The sequence below is a fragment of the Amblyraja radiata genome, chromosome 25, assembly GCF_010909765.2.
Source record: "Amblyraja radiata isolate CabotCenter1 chromosome 25, sAmbRad1.1.pri, whole genome shotgun sequence".
NCBI classification, from domain to species: domain Eukaryota; kingdom Metazoa; phylum Chordata; class Chondrichthyes; order Rajiformes; family Rajidae; genus Amblyraja; species Amblyraja radiata.
Genome location: NC_045980.1, coordinates 26,242,504 through 26,264,202, shown reverse-complemented (window position 1 = coordinate 26,264,202; position 21,699 = coordinate 26,242,504). Strand labels below are relative to the sequence as shown.

Here is a 21,699-nt window from a genome sequence, read left to right as displayed (position 1 = left end):
GATTGTGATTAAAACACATTAGTGCGGGTGACAGACAGGAGCAAATAGGACTCATGGATGGACTGTTGCCTCTCTGGTGCAAGGATCTAGGATGTCCTGGAACGACTGCAGAGCATTTTCGAGCTGGTGGGTGAACAGAGAGAAGTCGTTGTGCATGTCCGCACAAATGGTATGTAGGAAACTGGATGAGGTCCTATAGAGTCAGTATAAAGAGTTGGGAAAAGAGTTAGGAAAATGTATGGGGTCCTGTGGAGTGAATATAGGTAGATCAGCAAAATATACCGAAGAGCAATGAGGTCCTACGGAGTGTCTATTGGGAGTTAGGTAAAAGGTTAAAATTACCACCTGCAGGGCGGTAATCTCTAGATTACTACAGTTGCCACGTGTTAATCAAGGTAGCAATAGGAGGATGGGACAGATGAATGCATGGCTGAGGAGTTGGTGCAGGGGAAATGATTCGGATTGTAGACCATTGAGATTTTTGTTATCGCAAAGGCAACCTGCACAAGAGGGACAGGTTACATTTGAACTGAAGGGACACCAATATCCTTGCAGTGAAGTTTGCTCGTAATAATCTGGAGAATTTAAGGTAAAATGGACAGAGAATGGGAACGAAAGGAGCAAGTCTGCAAATGGGAAGGCTGATGAGAAAGTGGGGGTTATAACAAGTAAGCCTCAAAGGAAAGATGGGCAGGGATTGGTTTATGATTATGGGGCAATTAAGGGATGACATGTTTACTTCAATGCAAGGAGTATTGTGGATGAAGTTAAATGAACGTAGATAGTCGAGATGAGTGCTTGGAATAATAATGTCGTGGCCATTATGAACACCTGCTTGTGGGAGAGACATGTATCAGGGCTTCGATATTTGGGATGGCGGAACTCAGAGGGGACGTACTGGAGGGGACATCTATTGAGACATGTGGGTTGTGCTTAATAATAAGAAAGGACCAGTCTCTCTAATGGGATTATTTTATGGGACATTCAATAATCAGCGGGAGATCCATCCGTCCATCTATTAGATTAGATCTAATCTAATCTAATCGAATCTAATAGATGGATCGGATATGCATACAGATGCATGAACTACAGTGTTGCTGTAGTGGGTATCGTTAACTTCCCCAATATTGACTGTATTTTGTTCAGTGCAAGGGGGTTAAATTAGACAGAATTTATGAAGTATATCCAAGAAATTTGCCTTAAACGGTGTATGGATAGTCTGAATCCAGGAGGGTCGATACTGGAGCTTGTGTTGGGAAATGTGCTTGGCCACGTGACTGGTGGTATGCTGGAAGAGCACTTGGGGATAGTGACCTCAACATTACAAGGTTTAATATTGGTTTGAATAAGGATTTGGTGTGAATGTTGGCAGAAGCAAAACAGATTAAGACGTCATTAGGCAGGAGCTTGGGAGCAGTTGTTATTGAGTATGTCCACAACTAATATATGGGAGTTATTTAACCAAAGTACAGGATCAGCACGTTCCAGTAAGGAGGATGGATAATGATGGCATGGTAAGGGATCCGTGAATGACCACGGAGGTTATACACCTTTTAAGAAACAAAACGGAAGCGTATGCCAGATTTAACAAAGTGCCATCATACGGGGATTATGAGGAATGATGAGTAGCAAAGAGCTAAACTGGGTGATTAGTCGGGCCAAACTGGTCAAGAAATGTAATTGATTTGTTGGGTTAAGGAAAATACGGCGGATTTTTATACATATGTTAAAAACAAGAAGGGTGTAAGGGATACGGTAGGTCTGATCAAGGATAAAGGATGTAGCGGAATTGTTAAACGAGTGCGTTCTGCATCTGTATTCACCAAGGAAAAAGACGTGGATGACGGTGAGATCAGTGTGGAGAAAACAAATATGCTAGGGCACATATGCTGGGGCTTGAGGTTGAAAAGAGCAGCAGTGAGGCTCTTGAGGAACATTGAGTTGGATAGGTCCCCTGCACCCGTTGGTGTCTATCCCATTTTATTGAGGGAGGCGAGGGGTGATTCCAGGGGTATTGAGAATATTTGCTTCTTCTCTTGCCACAGGCGAGCATATAGAGGGCTGGAAAAATGACCAGTTGTTCCTTTGTTGATTGAGACGTAGAAAGAATCCAGGGAAATAGAGGCCGGTGAGACGCACGTCAGTGGTAGGAAACTATTGGAGATAATTCATTGCGATTTACTCCCATTTGAAGGAGAATGAGCTAGTTAGCTATAGGCATGGCTGTGTAATAGGCAATAGACAATAGGTGCAGGAGTAGGCCACACCGCCCTTCAAGCCAGCACGGCCATTCAATGTGATCATGGATGATCATCCACAATCAGTACCCTGTTCCTGCCTTCTCCCCATATCCCCCTGACTCCGCTATCTTCAAGAGCCCTATCGAGCAATTTCTTGAAGGTTTCCAGAGAACCGGCAGAGAATTCCACAGACTCGCAACTCTCAGTGTGAAAAAGTCTTTCCCCATCTCCGTTCTAAATTGCTTACCCCTTATTCTTAAACTGTGGCCCCTGGTTGTGGACTCCCCCAACATCGGGAACATATTTCCTGCCTCTAGCGTGTGCAAACCCTTAATAATCCTATATGTCTCAATAAGATACCCTCTCATCCTTCTAAATTCCAGAGTAGACAAGCCCAGCCGCTCCATTCTCTCAGCAGATGACAGTCGCGCCATCCCGGGAATTAACCTTATGAACCTACGCTGCACTCCCTCAATAGCAAGAATGTCCTTCCTCAAATTTGAAGAACAAAACTGCACACAATCCTCCAGGTGTGGTCTCACTACAGCCTTGTACAACTGCAGAAGGAACTCTTTGCTCCTTTACTCAACTCCTCTTGTTATGAAGGCCACCATACCATTCGCTTTCTTCACTGCATCCAGTACCTGCATGCTTGCTTTCATTGACTGATGAACAAAGACCCTCCAGATCCCGTAGTCCTTCCCCTTTTCCCAACTTGACACGATTTAGATAACAATCTTTCTTTCTGTGTTTGCTACCGAAGTGGGTAACTTCACATTTATTCACATTAAACTGCACCTGCCATGCATCTGCCCACTCAACCAACCTGTCCACGTCACGCTGCATTCTCATAGCATCCACTTCACATTTCACACTGCCACCCAGCTTTGTATCATCTGCAATTTGCTAATGTTACTTTTAATCCCTTCATCTAAATCATTAACATATATTGTAAATAGCTGCGGTCCCAGCACCGAGCCTCGCGGCACCCCACTAGTCACTTCCTGCCATTCTGAAAGGGACCCGTTAATCCCTACCGCGCGGACCAGTGATAAAGTCATAAGGTCGTAAGGAATAGTAGAATTACGCCACGACCCAACTTCAACCCACCATTCAATCATGGTTGATTTGTCTCTCCTTCTTAACCCCGTTGTTAGCTGATCATTGGGTGAAGACGAGAAGCTGGTGTGACTTGGGTGGTGGAGGGATAGAGGGAGAGGGAATGTCAGGATTACTTGTTGTTAGTTAAATCAACATTCATTCCACTTGGCTGTAGGCTGCCCAGCGAAATATGAGATGCTGTTCCTCCAATTTGCATTTCGCCTCACTCTGACAATGGAGGAGACCTATGTCAAAAAGATCAGTGTGGGAATGGGGGAGGAAAGGTGTTGTATCTCCTGCGGTTGCAGGATAAGGTACCTGGGGAGGGGGTGATATGGATGGGAAGGGATGAGTTATCCAGGGAGTTGCTGAGGATCTCTGCGGAAGGCGGAAAGGGGTGGAGATGGAAATATGTGACTAGTGTCGGGATCCCATTGGAGGTGGCGAAAATGTTGGAGGATTATGTGTTGTATGCGCCGGCAGATGGGGTAAAATTTAAGGACCAGGGGAACTCTGTCTCTGTTGCGACTGGGGGAAGGGGAACAAGGGCGGAGCTGCGTATACTGAGGAGACACGATTGCGGGCATCATCTATGATGGCGGAAGGGGACCCCCGTTCACTAAAGAATGAGGACATCTCGGACGGACGAATTGGGAGTCGGTGATAGTCTTTGCAGGAAGCAGGGTGGGAAGTAGTGTAGCCGAGATAGTTGTGGGAGTCAGTGGGTTTGTAATAGACGTCAGTCGATGGTCTATCTCATAGAAACATAGAAACATAGAAAATAGGCGCAGGAGTAAACCATTCAGCGCTTCGAGCCTGCACCGCCATTCAATACGATCATGGCTGATCATCCAACTCTATCCCATCCCTGCCTTCTCTCCATACCCCCTGATTACTTTAGCCACATGGGCCACATCTAACTCCCTCTTAAATATAGCCAATGAACTGGCCTGAACTACCTTCTGTGGTAGAGAATTCCACAGATTCACCACTCTCTGGTTAAAACATGATTTATCATCTCGGTCCTAAATGACTTCCCTCTTATCCTTAAACTGTGACCCCTTGTTCTGGACTTCCCCAACATCGGGAATAATCTCCCTGCATCTAGCCTGTCCAACTCCTGAAGAATATAAGATCCCCCGTCAATCTTCTAAATTCTAGCGTGTACAAGCCGAGTCTCTCCAGTCTTTCTTCATATGAAAGTCCTGCCATCCCAGGAATCAGTCTGGTGAACCTTCTCTGTACTCCCTCTATGGCAAGAAGGTCTTTCCTTCGATTAGGAGACCAAAACTGTACGCAATACTCCAGGAGTGATCTCACCAAGACCCTGTACAACTGCAGTAGAACCTCCCTGCTCTTATTCTCAAATCCTTTTGCTATGAATGCTATCATGCCATTTGCTTTTTTCGCTGCCTGCTGCACCTGCATGCCTACTTCCAATGACTGGTGTACCATGACACCCAGGTCTCGTTGCATCTCCCCTTTCCCTAATCGGCCAACATTCAGATAATAGTCTACTTTGCTGTTTTTGCCACCAACGTGGATAACCTCACATTTATCCACATTATACTGCATCTGCCATGCATTTTCCCCACTCACCCAACCTATCCAAGTCACCTTGCAGCCTCCTAGCATCCTCCTCACAGCTAACACTGCCCCCCAGCTTCGTGTCATCCGCAAACTTGGAGATGTTGCATTCAATTCCCTCATCCAGATCATTTTCTCTCCTGTGATAGAGATTGAGATCAGGAAAGGGGAGGGAGGTGTCGGAGATGATCCTTTAGTTTTAGCATCGTGTTCGACATAGATTCCTAATTGATTAGTAGGCCCGTATATGTTGTTCAGCCGCCCTCACTCGAATGAGATTCCATATGAACGTGTGTGTGTGTGTGCGTGTTTGTTACATATGGGCGAGCGCTGGGTAAAGTGAACCAACTTAAAGTCACCGGTTTTAAATAACGTTCGATAACCTAAATCGCTGTTTCGTCTATCAGGTCAAAAACCATAAATCTTGATTTCATACATTTGACTGCTTCCGCATCTGAAATAATAGTCACGGAAATGTATTGCTCTTAATAATGGACTATTGATTTTATTTGACAGTCGTGTTTGAATTTATGATAGCAGTAAGCAAACATCCAGAATACAAACTTCAGACCACTGAATATTAATGTATATTTGAAGATGCATCAGCTGACATTGAATAACATAGGAGGTGCAATTAACAATTTGATTAGTTAATGGAATGGCGTTCACAATTGGCAAGACAAACGACGATTTTAAATGCAAAGACTGGTCGAAAAACAAACAATATGCCCAGACCAATTTCTCACAAATAAAGAAAGAAAATATATCACTTCAGCTCCATTAGGTGGAATTGAGGAGTTTTAGATACAGCCGGTTCTGGTGATGTCTGCCTTAAGCGGGATAGCCTGGGTTTCGTGTTTAACCACACAGGAATAAAGATCGTTTGAGTTCCAGATTGTGACTGGCAGCGTCAGGTAACTGCTCGCACTGAACGTGTTGTCCTTCTCCTGCTGGATTCGGCTGGTCTCAACGCCGTCACTTCTCGCACTGCCTTCCACGGTCCACTCAATGTCCACTGCACCCGGACTAAACCCGCTCACCAAACACACCAGGGTGGCCGTGCCTTTTCCCTCGATTTCTTCCGCTGAAGGTCCGAGGACGGACATTGCGGGGGCGCGAGGTGCTGTTTAAAATAATATCACAGATTAGTGGGGGTTGAAGAACTGCTTCGGTTAAAACGTAATTAAAAATACCATGGATCCATTCATTTTAATGAATAAACATTTTCCCTCTACTTGTTTCAAATTGTTCAATTGCGCACGTGAGATATTTTCCAGGTGTGATCTCCGAAGATTAATTGGTATTTATGACAATGGGACACGTTCTATTTTGTGGTTTAATATAAATTATCTCGTCAGTGTTTTCAATTGATGTCCAGAGTATTATTCCCATTGGCCCCAGTTGAAATAAAAATCGTGTGTTGGACTCGACAGTCATTTGCAGGTTTTTATTATTATGGAACTGTTGTGCCAATTTCAACTGAACTCTCTTAAAACATGCCTTATTTAGACACTTTCATTTGTTAAGACCAAAGAACGAAGTGTCATGAAGGATTCGATAAAAGAGACACGAATAATTTGCTATTTTACCCATCGATGCATAGACTAGTTCCCGCATTTTTAATTGATTTTGACACGATTTACATTTATGTTGAAACGCATGCGTTTCCTCTTTTGAAGTAAAAAATTAGCTAAATTTATGAATTTGATAATCGAATCTCACTCCGTGCACTCAATGACAAAAAAGAAAATCGGCTGTAATCACCTGCAATAAAACTGAATTCAACTGATATGGTTGGGAAATTTAATGCGCAAATTGCTTTCACATTTTCAGTTTTTTTGTCGTGGAAAATTGAAATAATCGCGGTCCCATTGATTCCAGAATCCGCATGCTCTAAGTGTAATGACAATTACATCTGGCAACAAAACTCATAAGTACCGGAATTTAATATCGCATTAGCAGTAAATCATTGGCCGCATACATTGACTTTGAATATGTCCGGGTGACATAATTAAGCAAACATTTGAAAGCATAAAAATAAAAAATAAAACCATAGATTCAAAACGATGGACGATTTCAAATCCAATGTCGCTGCACTACACCTCGCACCGCGATATTGTTTGCGTCCGATGTTTATCCCGGCTAAATATTGGCCATGAGATTCTTTAGCACTTACAAAAAAAGCATACAAGCAATATTCAAGCAGTTTAAAAGTATAAAAGAGGACAAAGATAAATGTGGCAGTTAGTCCTCTCGAAATAGGATTTAATTTATTTGTACCCCATGCAGTCACGGGGAGAACGTACAAACTCCGTGCAGACAGCACCCGTAGTCGGGATGGAACCGACTGGGTTACAGCACTAAACCGCTGCGCCACCGTGCCGATTTTTGGATGAGAACCAATCATTTTCAAGAATCCACATTTCTCCATGTTCATGATGTTGGGAAAAGTCTATCAGGGTCTAGTGATCCGCCGAATCCCCACATTTTACATTTCGTGATGGAATATCAACAGAAATGAGCTATTATAAAAGGTGCATTTTCCATTAGAATTCTAGGCGCCATTAAAGGCAAGAAATAATTTCCCGAAAGATGCACAACGTGATGGATTAACTTAGCGGTTCGGGAGCTTCTCTGGAGAAGATGAATGAGGCGCTTCGGGTCGTCGCCAATCTATGTTCACCAGAGATGTTGCCTGACCCACTGAGGCACTCCAGTGCCTTTTTGGGTGTTTTTTTTGCTGTAAATCAGCATCTGCAGTTCCTTGTCACTCTAATGTTAATTCCCGTTTCCATACGGTCGGTTTTATTAGTACCCTGGCTTGGTCAATGTTAGCTCATCGTCCGAAATGTAATTAAGAATTTAAAAAAACAGCTGGACAGTCATTTCGTCCTTTCATTGCTGTTGTCAACCAATTTGCCAAAGGAGATTCGATCTTGGTCGGGCATTCTTAAAAAAAATCAGCTTTAAAAGCCTTTTATTGGAAACATCAATCAGCGACAAAAAACTAATTATTTTTCACAGCAGTATCAATGACCCATAGATAGAAGATAGTTTACTTACAGCCAATACCCAGCCTCGTTCCTTTGCCGAAGATTAAAGCACTTATCCACACAGCACAGTAGTAGTCCGCAGCGTCCCCAGACTGCACATTCGCTATTGTCAATGTTGCAGTGTTGCCTGACACTGATCCCGCGAAACGGTCAGAAACTCCCGTACCTCTAGTAATGCTGTTGGCCGAGTTATAGTAGAACAGAAACCGCGGAACCGCTCCGGGAATCTGCTGGTACCAGGAAACATAATTACTACTTAAACTGCCGCCAGTCAATATACAGGAAATTAGCGCGTTTTGCCCCGGAGACGTGGATTTTGAAGACGGCTGATTTAGTGTAATTTGCCCATTTATGCCTGGAAAACAAACCAGAAAAAAATACAACATTTACCAATATATTAGCGAAACAGCAGAAGTGTCAGATATCAAAACGTTTAATCGCACTCCAGAATAAATAACATTGGAAGTAAAATACTCACACGCTGCGGAAAATGCTAACGCACACACCAGTGACATCCAGCAAGACATTGTGATTGTTTGGGTGGAGGGCGCCAGATGAAGTGGTTGATCAGGTGTCTCTCCAGGTCGCTTATGAACCCTGTTGCGAGGCGTCACTGTCTTCCTTAATTATGCAAAACACTTAAATCAGAATGGATGCTGCGCCAATCAAAAGTTGCCAGATTGTTCCTGTGTCAAATTATTTCCGAAATATTAGGTAGATATGGATTTAGTTTCCAATTATGTATCTCGGTACAATTTAATATATTTCCAAGCACGTTAGAGATTCTGTTTTGATGTCTCTATTTCCCTCTCCTGTGACTCTAAGTCTGAAGAAGGGTCGCAACCCGAAACGTCACCTATTCCATTTTAAGCCCAGCAATGTGTGCTTATCTTCGGTGTAAACCAGCATCTGCAGTTCCTTCCTACAACTGGAGATTTTGTTTTATTTGAAACGTGACATTTATTTATGGTTTTGCATTTAGTTTGAATCATTTTCTGTGTGGTTGCAGAGAGTGTATATTGAAATAAATTATATTCGTGGAAGTAACTCATCATATCCAGCGCTGATTAATCTGATCTCACTGTGTCGTCCTACTGCGCGGGACTTGTACGTTCATCCCTTTAATTGCACATTGTATTTGAAACTGGTGAATATTATGATGAAGATAGCGACTATGAGATGTCTGAAAGCGAATTTGCAATTGATTGCAAATTATTTATGATTTTTTTTAAATCTCGGTGTCAATTCTGACCATCTTACCCTCTACGCAAGTCACTGTCAAAACCAATGTAAAGATTTTGGAGTTATTTTTGGAAACCATGTTTGCTCGTAGCACCAAAGGTTAGTTCAGTTTCACTGACGTGAAATTGAGAAATATATTTAATCGCCAAGGTAGCTTTATCGGTTAAAAAGGTGAAGTGAGTCTGTAGGTGTTTGTATTGCCATGGTATAAATTCTGTCAACCTTCATTCGATATATGGAATTATATTTAGATGTGAACAGCGTTGCTTGATATGACGTACGCACATTTCTTACTCCGAACCAATCGCTCTATTTATAGCGAAAGCCTCTTTTCATATTAAGGATTGCTACAGCACCGTGTGAATCAATGCTAAAGCACATCAACTAGAAAAGACAGCTTAAAGAACAGAACAATATCAGCATTTTCTTATTTGGACTCTTACAATTCGGCTGACAATTAATCAAAAGAGAGCGGTCCTTTCCACGAGTGTGCCTGTACAGTGAAAACTCTCACCTATAAAGTCCTCAGATCGGTGACTTGTAAACAAGCCAAGCAGAGGCATCAATGTCTCAAGCTTTGTTTCCGATTGGTTAAAATACTGCTTAGTACTTCTGAAATGCTTTCACCTTACCTGGATGTGTGCAGCTCCGACAGCAATCAAGTAATTGAACTTCATTCACAGCAAAATAATCCGCTTTATTTGACACTTGCCCCATTCTATATGTTCACTCGCTGCAAGTAACAATTAATTACGAAGACATTGTTTGCGTATACTAAATACATTGCAATTGCTTTCCCAGGACAAACGGACAGAGTTATGCTTATTTGAATATTGGTTCACCTTCTCTATCGTTATTTGCGGGCAAGTGTCACACTTGGTTATTTGGCTAAATAACAATTGCCAATAAAATGAAGGTAAACATAAGTGGAGCGGCCCTATATAGTAAGATTGGTTTATTGAGGCTTAAGCTCAAGAGGCTCCTGTGAGGGTTACCTTAGGATACGGTTTGGTCTGTCACTTTATGTTTGCTTTGCAGCACAACCTGGTCCTGGTGTCATAGAGATGGAGGCTAGTGTGCTCAGCCTGTGGGATGTTGGAACTGAAGAAGACGTAGTGTCTCTGAACATTACATCTACAGGAGGAGTGTCCAGGTGCAGCTCCTGAAAGACCCTGTTAGTGATCTGCAGTTGCAATTGGATGACCTCGTGTTCATCCAGAGAGTGAGCAAGTCATAGTTAGGTGTCATAGTGAGTGCGGACAAATAATCGAAGAGTGAACACCAGCACAGGGAGTAGGCAGAGGGTTCAGGAATCCCCTGTAGACTTTCCCCTCCAAAATAGCTATGTTATTTTGCAACTGTTGAGGGGGTAACCGTTCAGGGGACAGCAGCAGTAGTCAGGTCTGTGGCACTGGGCCTGTTTCTGATGTGCAACAGTATGAAGTCAGGCAGTGATTGTGATGAAAACACATTAGTGCGGGCGATAGAGAGGAGCAAATAGGCCTCGTGGATGAACTGTTGCCTCTCTGGTGCAAGGATCTAGGATGTCCTGGAATGACTGCAGAGCATTTTCGAGCTGGTGGGTGAACAGACAGAAGTCGTTGTGTATGTCCGCACAAATGATATGTAGGAAACTTGGATGAGGTCCTACAGAGTCAGGATAAAGAGATGGGAAAAGAGTTAGGAAAAGGGATGGGGTCCTCTGGAGTGAATATAGATAGGTCAGCTAAATATAACGATGAGCAATGAGGTCCCACGGAATGGCTATTGGGATTTAGGAAAAGGTGAAAATTACCTAGATTACTACAGTTGCCACGTGTTAGTGAGGGTAGCAATAGGAGGATAGGACAGATGAATGCATGGCTCAGCAGTTGGTGCAGGGGAAATTATTCAGTTTGTAGACCATTGAGATTTCTGTTACCGCAAAGGCAACATGCAAAAGAGGGACAGGCTGCATTTGAACTGAAGGGGCTCCAACATCCTTGCAGTGAAGTTTGCTTGTACTAATCTGGAGAATTTAAGTTAAAATGGACAGAGAATGGGAACGAAAGGAGCAAGTCTGCAAGTGGGAAGTTTGATGAGAAGGTGGAGGTTATAACAAGTAATTCTCAAAGGAAAGATGGGCAGGGAGTGGTTCATGATTATGGGGCAATTAAGGGATACAATGTTTACTTCAATGCAAGGAGTATTGTGGATAAAGTTAAATGAACGTAGATAGTCGAGATCAGTGCTTGGAGTGATAATGTCGTGGCCATTATGAAAACCTGGTTGTGGGAGAGACATGTATCAGGGCTTCGATATTTGTGATGGCGGTACTCAGAGGGGACGTACTGGAGCGTTCATCTATTAAGGCATATGGGTTGTGCTTAAAAATATGAAAGGAACAGTCTCTCTAATGGGAGTATATTATGGGACACACAATAATCAGCGGGAGATGGGGCGGATTTGCATACAGATGCATGAACTACAGTGTTGTTGTAGTGGGTATCGTTAACTTCCCCAACATTGACTGTATTTTGTTCAGTGCAAGAGGGTTAAACGGGGCAGAATTTATGAAGTAGACACAAGTAATTTGCCTTAAACGGTGTATGGATAGTCTGAATCCAGGAGGGACGATACTGGACTTTGTACTGGGAAAATCAGCTTGGCCAGGTGACTGGTGGTATGCTGGAAGAGCACTTGGAGATAGTGACCACAACTTTACAAGGTTTAATATTGGTTTGGATAAGGATTGGTCTGGATGTTGACAGAAGCAAAACAGATTAAAATGTCACCAGGCAGGAGCTTGGGAGCAGTTGTTATTGAGAATGTTCACAGCTAACCTATGGGAGTTATTTCAAGGCCAGCTGACCAAAGTACAAGATCAGCATGTTCCAGTAAGGAGGATGGATAAGGTTGGCATAGTGAGGGATCCGTGAATTACTATGGAGGTTATAAACATCTTCAGAAACAAAACGGAAGCGTATGTCAGATTTAACAAAGTGGCATCATACGGGGATTATGTGGAATGGCAAGGGGCAAAGGGCTCAACCGGGTGATTAGTAGGGTCAAACTGCTTCATGAAATGTAATTGATGAGTTGGGGTTAGGAAAACCCTGCGTCTTTTTATACATATGTTAAAAACAAGAAGGGTGCCGAGAGATACGTTACGTCTGATCAATGATAAAGGATGTAGCTGAATTGTTAAATGAGTGTGTTTTGCCAAGGAGAAGGACGTGGATGCCGGTGGGATCAATGTGGAGAATACAAATATGCTAGGGCACATCTGCTGGGTCTTGAGATCGAAAAGAACGGGAGAGAGGTTCTTGAGGAACATTGAGTTGGATAGGCCCCCTGCACCCGTTGGTATCTATCCCAATTTATTGAGGGAGGCAAGTAAGGTGATTCCAGGGGTCCTGAAAATAATCTTTGCTTCTACTCTAGCCACAGGCGAGCACCAAGAGGACTGGAAAATTACCAGTTGTTCGTTTGTTGATTGAGACGTAGAAAGAATCCAGGGAAATTAAGGCCGGTGAGACTCACGTCAATGGTAGGAAACTATTGGAGATAATTCATTGAGATTTACTCCCATTTGAAGGTTAATGAGCTAGTTAGCGTTAGACATGGCTGTGTAATTGACAATAGACAATAGACAATAGGTGCAGGAGTAGGCCATACGGTCCTTAAAGCCATCACGGCCATTCAATGTGATCATGGATGATCATCCACAATCAGCACCTTGTTCCTGCCTTCTCCCCATATCCACCTGACTCCACTATCTTCTAGAGCCCTATCTAGCAATCTCTTGATAGTTTCCAGAGAGCCGGCCTCCACAGGCAGAGAATTCCACAGACTCGCAACTCTCAGTGTGAAAAAGTGTTTCCTCGTCTCCGTTCTAAATACCTTACCCGTTGTGCTTAAACTGTGGCCTCTGGTTCTGGAATCCCCCAACATCTGGAACATGTTTCCTGCCCCTAGCGTGTCCAAACCCTTAATAAACCCATATGTTTCAATAAAATATCCTCTCATCCTTCTACATTCCAGAGTAGACAAGCCCAGCCGCTCCATTCTCTCAGCATATGACAGACCCGCCATCCCTGGAATCAACCTCGTTAGGCTGTGGGCCGAGGAGCTTTATTCTGCAGTTTCGTGACCCAAGTCACTAAACTACATGAAATTTTCACATATTGTGTAAAATAATATATATAAATCACCCCTCATGCTCGATATGAAGAAGACTTGCACATTTTTTTTATTAAATTAGGGAAAATAAGTTAGTCCAATCAAAGCACGTTTAACATTGAGTTGTCTGCCAGTTGGCCAATCACGCGCTTTGCAAAATGGCTGAGGGGCTTCACAGATGCCTGTTTTACTGGAGATTATTCACATTATAAAAGGGTGCAATTAAATTGATTAAAGTCCATACAGATAGATTTTCATAAATTCAGACGTTAGATCTTACCTTTCAATTAGAGTCGATTCCCTCCTGGCTGTCTTAATCTTTGTGTTCCTGCACATCAGCAGGGACTTTGCTTTCAAGGCTTTCTTCCACTTCCATCGACTTATCAGAACTTTCTTCAGCCTTTTTAATGCTTTTCTTACTAAATACAATTAACCTGCTGCAAGTTTCCACGACATTTATTCCACAGAACAACACATCGGAATCTCCAGTAAAACATGCATCTGTGAAGCCCCCTCAGCCATTTTGTGTGCTAGCCTGAAGCAAAGCGCATGATTGGCCAACTGGCAGACAACTCAATGTTAAATGTGCTTTGATTGGACTAAAAAATTCCCGAAATCTTTCCGGTTTTTCTCTAATTTAATAAAAAATGTGCAAGTCTTCTTCATATCGAGTTTCAGGGGTGATTTATATAATTTTTTTTACACAATATGTGAATATTTCATGTAGTTTTGTCACGAAATCCTATTTCTAGACACATTTTTGATGCTCGGCCCACAGCCTATGTAAACCTACGCTGCACTCCCTCAATAGCAAGAATGTCCTTTCTCAAATTTGAAGACCAAAACTGCACACAATCCTCCAGATGTGGTCTCACTACAGCCCTGTACAACTGCTGAAGAAACACTTTGCTGTATACTCAACTCCTCTTACCATGCCATTCGCTTTCTTCACTGCCTTCTGTACCTGCATGCTTGCTTTCATTAATTGATGAACAAAGACCCCCAGATCCCGTAGTACTTACCCTTTTGCCAAATTGACACGATTTAGATAATAATCTTTCTTTCTGTTTTTGCTACCTAAGTAGGTGACCTCACATTTATTCTATGATGGTGGAAGGGGACCCCGTTCACTAAAGAATGAGGACATCTCGGATGTCCATGTATGGAACACCTCATCTTGTGCGAAGTTGCGGTGCAGACGGACGAATTGGGAGTGGGTGATAGCCTTTGCAGGAAGCAGGGTGGGAAGTAGTGTAGCCGAGATAGTTGTGCGGGTCAGAGGGTTTGTAATAGACGTCAGTCGATGGTCCATCTCATAGAAACATAGAAACATAGAAAATAGGTGCAGGAGTAAACCATTCAGCGCTTCGAGCCTGCACCGCCATTCAATACGATCATGGCTGATCATCCAACTCTGTATCCCATCCCTGCCTTCTCTCCATACCCCCTGATTCCTTTAGCCACATGGGCCACATCTAACTCACTCTTAAATATAGCCAATGAACTGGCCTCAACTACCTTCTGTGGTAGAGAATTCCATAGATTCACCACTCTCTGGTTAAAAAATGATTTATCATCTCGGTCCTAAAAGACTTCCCTCTTATCCTTAAACTGTGACCCCTAGTTCTGGACTTCCCCAACATCGGGAATAATCTTGCTGCATCTAGCCTGTCCAACCCCTTAAGAATATAAGATCCCCCGTCAATCTTCTAAATTCTAGCGTGTACAAGCCGTGTCTATCCAGTCTTTCTTCATATGAAAGTCCTGCCATCCCAGGAATCAGTCTGGTGAACCTTCTCTGTACTCCCTCTATGGCAAGAAGGTATTTCCTCAGATTAGGAGACCAAAACTGTACGCAATACTCCAGGAGTGATCTCACCAAGACCCTGTACAACTGCAGTAGACCCTCCCTGCTCTTATACTCAAATCCTTTTGCTATGAATGCTAACATACCATTTGCTTTCTTCGCTGCCTGCTGCACCCGCATGCCTACTTTCAATGACTGGTGTACCATGACACCCAGGTCTCGTTGCATCTCCCCCTTTCCTAATCGGCCACCATTCAAATCCACAAACCCGGTTCTCCCGGCAGACCCATTGTCTCTGCGTGTTCGTGCCCCACCAAACTCATCTCCACATACATTGACTCCATCCTATCCCCCTTGGTCAAATCCCTCCCCACCTATGTTCTAGACACCTCAGACACTCTCCGCCGCCTCCACGCATTCCACACTCTGGGCCCTCACCCCCTCATCTTCACCATGGATGTCCGGTCACTCTACACCTCCATCCCCCACCAGGATGGCCTCGGAGCCCTCCGGTTCTTCCTCGACCAGAGGAGCAACCTATACCCAGCCACTGACACTCTCCTCCGCTTAGCGGAGTTGGTCCTCACCCTCAACAACTTCACATTTGACTCCTCCCATTTCCTCCAAACACAAGGCGTAGCTATGGGCACACGCATGGGCCCCAGCTACGCCTGCCTCTTTGTCGGGTACGTTGAACAATCCTTGTTCGAGACGTACCAGGGCCCCATCCCCGACCTCTACCTCCGTTACATTGACGACTGCTTTGGGGCCACCTCCTGCACCTACACACAACTGACTGACTTCATCCACTTCACCACCAACTTCCATCCGGCTCTCTAATACACATGGACGATTTCCGACACTTCCCTACCATTCCTTGACCTCACCATCTCCATCGCAGGGGACAGACCCCTGACCGACATACATTACAAACCCACTGACTCACATGGCTATCTGGACTACACGTCTTCCCACCCTGCCCCCTGTAAAGACTCCATCCCCAACTCCCAATTCCTCCGCCTACGCCGCATCTGTTCCCAGGATGAGACATTCCACACCAGGGCATCGGAAATGTCCTCGTTCTTCAGGGAACGGGGATTCCCCTCCGCCACCATAGATGAGGCTCACACCAGGGTCTCATCCATACCCCGTAACACTGCTCTCTCTCCCCATCCCCGCACTCGCAACAAGGGCAGAGTCCCTCTGGTCCTCACCTTTCACCCCACTAGCCGCCAAATACAACACATAATCCTCCGCCATTTCCGCCACCTCCAACGTGACCCCACCACTCGCCACATCTTCCCATCTCCCCCCATGTCTGCCTTCCGCAAAGACCGCTCCCTCCGCAACTCCCTCGTCAATTCTTCCCTTCCCTCCCGCACCACCCCCTCCCCGGGCACTTTCCGTTGCAACCGCAAGAAATGCAACACCTGTCCCTTCACCTCCCCCCTCGACTCCATTCAAGAACCCAAGCAGTCGTTCCAGGTGCGACAAAGGTTCACCTGTATCTCCTCCAACCTCATCTACTGCATCCGCTGCTCTAGATGTCAGCTGATTTACATCGAGGAGACCAAGCGTAGGTTGGGCGATCGTTTCGCCGAACACCTCCGCTCAGTCCGCAAAAACCTACCTGAACTCCCGGTGGCTCAGCACTTCAACTCCCCCTTCCATTCCCAATCCGACCTCTCTGTCCTTGGTCTCCTCCATTGCCAGAGTGAGCAACAGCGGAAATTGGAGGAACAGCACCTCATATTCCGTCTGGGGACCTTGCGTCCTTATGGCATTAACATTGAATTCTCCCAATTTTGCTAGCCCTTGCTGTCTCCTCCCCTTCCTTAAGCCTCTAGCTGTCTCCTCCCACCCTCCCATCCGCCCGCCCTCGGGCTCCTCCCCCTCCTCCCCTTTTCCTTCTTTCTCCCACCCCCATCAGTCTGAAGAAGGGTTTCGGCCCGAAACGTCGCCTATTTCCTTCGCTCCATAGATGCTGCTGCACCCGCTGAGTTTCCCCAGCAATTTTGTGTACCTTCGATATTCCAGCATCTGCAGTTCCCTTTTGAACACCATTCAGATAATAGTCTACTTTGCTGTTTTTGCCACCAACGTGGATAACCTCACATTTATCCACATTATACTGCATCTGCCATGCATTTGCCCACTCACCCAACCTATCCAAGTCACCTTGCAGCCTCCTAGCATCCTCCTCACAGCTAACACTGCCCCCCCCCCCCCCCCCAGCTTCGTGTCATCCGCAAACTTGGAGATGTTGCATTCAATTCCCTCATCCAGATCATTCTCTCTCCTGTGATAGAGATTGAGATCAGGAAATGGGAGGGAGGTGTCGGAGATGGTCCTTTAGTTTTAGCATCGTGTTCGACATAGATTCCTAATTGATTAGTAGGCCCGTATATGTTGTTCAGCCGCCCACATTCGAATGGGATTCCATATGAACGTGTGTGTGTGTGTGCGTGTTTGTTACCTATGGGCGAGCGCTGGGTAAAGTGAACCAACTTAGAGTCACCGGTTTTAAACAACGTTCGATGACCTAAATCGCTGTTTCGTCTATCAGGTCAAAAATCATAAATCTTGATTTCATACATTTGACTGCTTCCGCATCGGAAATAATAGTCACGGAAATGTATTGCTCTTAATAATGGACTATTGATTTTATTTCACAGTCGTGTTTGAATTTATGATAGCAGTAAGCAAACATCCAGAATACAAACTTCAGACCACTGAATATTAATGTATATTTGAAGATGCATCAACTGAGATTGAATAACATAGGAGGTGCAATTAACTATTTGATTGCTTTAATGGAATGGCGTTCACAATTGGCAAGACAAACGACGATTTTAAACGCAAAGACTGGTCGAAAAACAAACAATATGCCCAAACCAATTTCTCACAAATAAAGAAAGAAAATATATCACTTCATCTCCATTAGGTGGAATTGAGGAGTTTTAGATACAGCCGGTTCTGGTGATGTCTGCCTTAAGCGGGATAGCGTGGGTTTCGTGTTTAACCACACAGGAGTAAAGATCGTTTGAGTTCCATACTGTGACTGGCAGAGTCAGGTAACTGCTCGCACTGAACGTGTTGTCCTTCTCCTGCTGGATTGGGCTGGTCTCAACGCCGTCACTTCTCGCACTGCCGTCCACGGTCCACTCAATGTCCACTGCACCCGGATTAAACCCGCTCACCAAACACACCAGGGTGGCCGTGCCCTTTCCCTTGATTTCTTCCGCTGAAGGTCCGAGGACGGACATTGCGGGGGCGCGAGGTGCTGTTTAAAATAATATCACAGATTAGTGGGGGTTGAAGAACTGCTTCGGTTAAAACGTAGTTAAAATACCATGGATCCATTCATTTTAATGAATAAACATTTTTCCTCTACTTGTTTCAAATTGTTCAATTGCGCACGTGAGATATTTTCCAGGTGTGATCGCCGAAGATTAATTGGTATTTATGCCAATGTGACACGTTCTATTTTGTAGTTTAACATAAATTATTTCGTCAGTGTTTTTAATTGATCTCCAGAGTATTATTTCCATTGGCCCCAGTTGAAATAAAAATCGTGTGTTGGACCCGACAGCCATTTGCAGGATTGAATAAATTATGGAACTATTGTGCCAATTTCAACTGAACTCTCTTAAAACCTGTCTTATTTAGATACTTTCATTTATTAAGACTAAAGAACGAAGTGTCATGAATGATTCGATAAAAGAGACACGAATAATTTGCCATTTTACCCATCGATGCATAGACTAGTTCCCGCATTTTTAAATTGATTTTGACATGATTTACGTTTATGTTGAAACGTATACGTGTCTTCTTTTTGAAGTAAAAAATTAGCTCAATTTCTGAATTTGATCATCGAATCTCACTCCGTGCACTCAATGGCAAAAATGTAAATCGGCTGTAATCACTTGCTGATTACTGATATGGTTGGGAAATTCAATGCGCAAATTGCTTTCATATTTTCAGTTATTTTTCGTGTAAAATGGAAATATTCGCTGTCCCATTGATTCCAGAATCCGCATGCTCTAAGTGTAATGACAATTACATCTGGGCAACAAAACTCATAGGTATCGGAATTTAAAATCACGAAATGAATTAAATATCGCATTAGCAGTAAATCATTGGCCGCATACATTGACTTTGAATATGTCCGGGAGACACAATTAAGCAAAGATTTGAAAGCATAAATTTAAAAAAAAAAAACATATATTCATAACGATGGACGATTTCAAATCCAATGTCGCTGCACTACACCTCGCACCGCGTTATTGTTTGCGTCCGATGTTTATCCCAAGCAATATTCAAGCAGTTTTAAAAGTATAAAAGAGGACAAAGATAAATGTGGCAGTTAGTCCTCTCGAAATAGGATTTAATTTATTTGTACCACATGCAGTCACGGGGAGAACGTACAAACTCCGTGCAGACAGCACCCGTAGTCGGGATGGAACCGACTGGGTTACAGCGCTAAACCGCTGCGCCACCGTGCCGATTCTTAGATGAGAACCAATACTTTTCAAGAATCCACATTTCTCCATGTTCACAATGTTGGGAAAATTCTATCAGGGTCTAGTGATCCGCAGAATCCCCACATTTTACATTTCGTGATGGAATATCAACAGAAAATTAGCTATTATAGAAGGTGCATTTTCCATTAGAATTCTAGGCGCCATTAAAGGCAAGAAATAATTTCCCGAAAGATGCACAACGTGATGGATTAACTTAGCGGTTCGGGAGCTTCTCTGGAGACGATGAATGAGGCGTTTCGGGTCGGCACCAATCTATGTTCACCAGAGATGCTGCCTGACCCACTGAGGCACTCCTCTGCTTTTTTGGGTGTTTTTATTTTGCAAATCAGCATCTGCAGTTCCTTGTCACTCTAATGTTAATTCCCGTTTCCATACGGTCGGTTTTATTAGTACCCAGCTTGGTCAATGCTAGCTCATCGTCCGAAAATAATTAAGAGTAAAAAAAACAGCTGGACAGTCATTTCGTCCTTTCATTGCTGTTGTCAACCAATTTGCCAAAGGAGATTCGATCTTGGTCGGGCATTCTTTAAAAAAATCAGCTTTAAAAGCCTTTTATTAGAAACATCAATCAGCGACAAAAAACTAATTATTTTTCACGGCAGTATCAATGACCCATAGGTAGAAGAAAGTTTACTTACTGCCAATACCCAGCCTCGTTCCTTTGCCGAAGATGAAAGCACTTATCCACACAGCACAGTGGTAGTCCGCAGCGTCCCGCAACTGCACATTCGCTATTGTCAATGTTGCAGTGTTGCCTGACACTGATCCCGCGAAACGGTCAGAAACTCCCGAGCCTCTAACAATGCTGTTGCCCGAGTTATAGTAGAACAGAAACCGCGGAACCGCTCCGGGAATCTGCTGGTACCAGTAAACATAATTACTACTTAAACTGCCGCCAGTCAAGATACAGGAAATTAGCGCGTTTTGCCCCGGAGACGTGGATTTTGAAGCCGGCTGATTTAGTGTAATTTGCCCATTTATGCCTGGAAAACAAACCAGAAAAAAATACAACATTTACCAATATATTAGCGAAACAGCAGAAGTGTCAGATATCTAAACGTTTAATCGCACTCCAGAATAAATAACATTGGAAGTAAAATACTCACACGCTGCGGAAAATGCTAACGCACAAACCAGTGACATCCAGCAAGACATTGTAATTGTTTGGGTGGAGGGCGCCAGATGAAGTGGTTGATCAGGTGTCTCTCCAGGTCGCTTATGAACCCTGTTGCGAGGCGTCACTGTCTTCCTTAATTATGCAAAACATTTAAATCAGAATGGATGCTGCGCCAATCAAAAGTTGCCAGATTGTTCCTGTGTCAAATTATTTCCGAAATGTTAGGTAGATATGGATTTAGTTTCCAATTATGTATCTCGGTACAATTTAATATATTTCCAAGCACGTTAGAGATTCTGTTTTGATGTCTCTATTTCCCTCTCCTGTGACTCTAAGTCTGAAGAAGGGTCGCAACCCGAAACGTCACCTATTCCTAAATACATTGCAATTACATTGCATTACACACGGACAGAGTTATGCTTATTTGAATAGTGGTTCACCTTCTCTATCGTTATTTGCGGGCAAGTGTCACACTTGGTTATTTGGCTAAATAACAATTGCCAATAAAATGAAGGTAAACATAAGTGGAGCTGCCCTATATAGTAAGATTGGTTTATTGAGGCCTAAGCTCAAGAGGCTCCTGTGAGGGTTACCTTAGGATACGGTTTGGTCTGTCACTTTATGTTTGCTTTGCAGCACAACCTGGTCTTGGTGTCATAGAGATGGAGGCTAGTGTGCTCAGCCTGTGGGATGTTGGAACTGAAGAAGACGTAGTGTCTCTGAACATTACATCTGCAGGAGGTGTGTCCAGGTGCAGCTCCTGAAAGACCCTGTTAGTGATCTGCAGTTGCAATTGGATGACCTAATGTTCGTCCAGAGAGTGAGCAAGTCATAGTTAGGTGTCATA

At 43.9% G+C, this 21,699-nt stretch overlaps 2 protein-coding genes across 2 annotated transcripts; both read right to left on the bottom strand.

The window, feature by feature from the left end:
• Window positions 1-5,692: 5,692 nt before the first annotated feature.
• LOC116987165 (immunoglobulin lambda-1 light chain-like) lies at window positions 5,693-8,508 on the bottom strand. Its single transcript, XM_033043040.1, has 3 exons — window positions 8,460-8,508; window positions 7,992-8,336; window positions 5,693-6,051 (listed from the first exon to the last, which is right to left on the bottom strand). The coding sequence occupies exons 1-3, from the start codon at window positions 8,506-8,508 to the stop codon at window positions 5,729-5,731; spliced, it is 717 nt and encodes a 238-aa protein (XP_032898931.1). The 3' UTR covers window positions 5,693-5,728.
• A 9,476-nt stretch (window positions 8,509-17,984) lies between these two features.
• LOC116987481 (immunoglobulin lambda-1 light chain-like) lies at window positions 17,985-20,947 on the bottom strand. Its single transcript, XM_033043544.1, has 3 exons — window positions 20,842-20,947; window positions 20,374-20,718; window positions 17,985-18,474 (listed from the first exon to the last, which is right to left on the bottom strand). Exons 1-3 carry the CDS (start codon window positions 20,888-20,890, stop codon window positions 18,152-18,154), a joined length of 717 nt encoding a protein of 238 aa, XP_032899435.1. The 5' UTR covers window positions 20,891-20,947; the 3' UTR covers window positions 17,985-18,151.
• Between the last annotated feature and the right edge of the window lie 752 nt (window positions 20,948-21,699).

Excerpts from the sequence above, each read along its gene's own strand:
- LOC116987165 (XM_033043040.1), bottom strand. The coding sequence starts at position 8,508 with ATGTCTTGCTGGATGTCACTGGTGTGTGCGTTAGCATTTTCCGCAGCG. Across the intron at positions 8,337-8,459 it reads GTTAGCATTTTCCGCAGCGT|GCATAAATGGGCAAATTACA; the intron begins GTGAGTATTTTA and ends TTTGTTTTCCAG. Across the intron at positions 6,052-7,991 it reads AACGAGGCTGGGTATTGGCT|CACCTCGCGCCCCCGCAATG; the intron begins GTAAGTAAACTA and ends TATTTTAAACAG.
- LOC116987481 (XM_033043544.1), bottom strand. The coding sequence starts at position 20,890 with ATGTCTTGCTGGATGTCACTGGTTTGTGCGTTAGCATTTTCCGCAGCG. Across the intron at positions 20,719-20,841 it reads GTTAGCATTTTCCGCAGCGT|GCATAAATGGGCAAATTACA; the intron begins GTGAGTATTTTA and ends TTTGTTTTCCAG. Across the intron at positions 18,475-20,373 it reads AACGAGGCTGGGTATTGGCA|CACCTCGCGCCCCCGCAATG; the intron begins GTAAGTAAACTT and ends TATTTTAAACAG.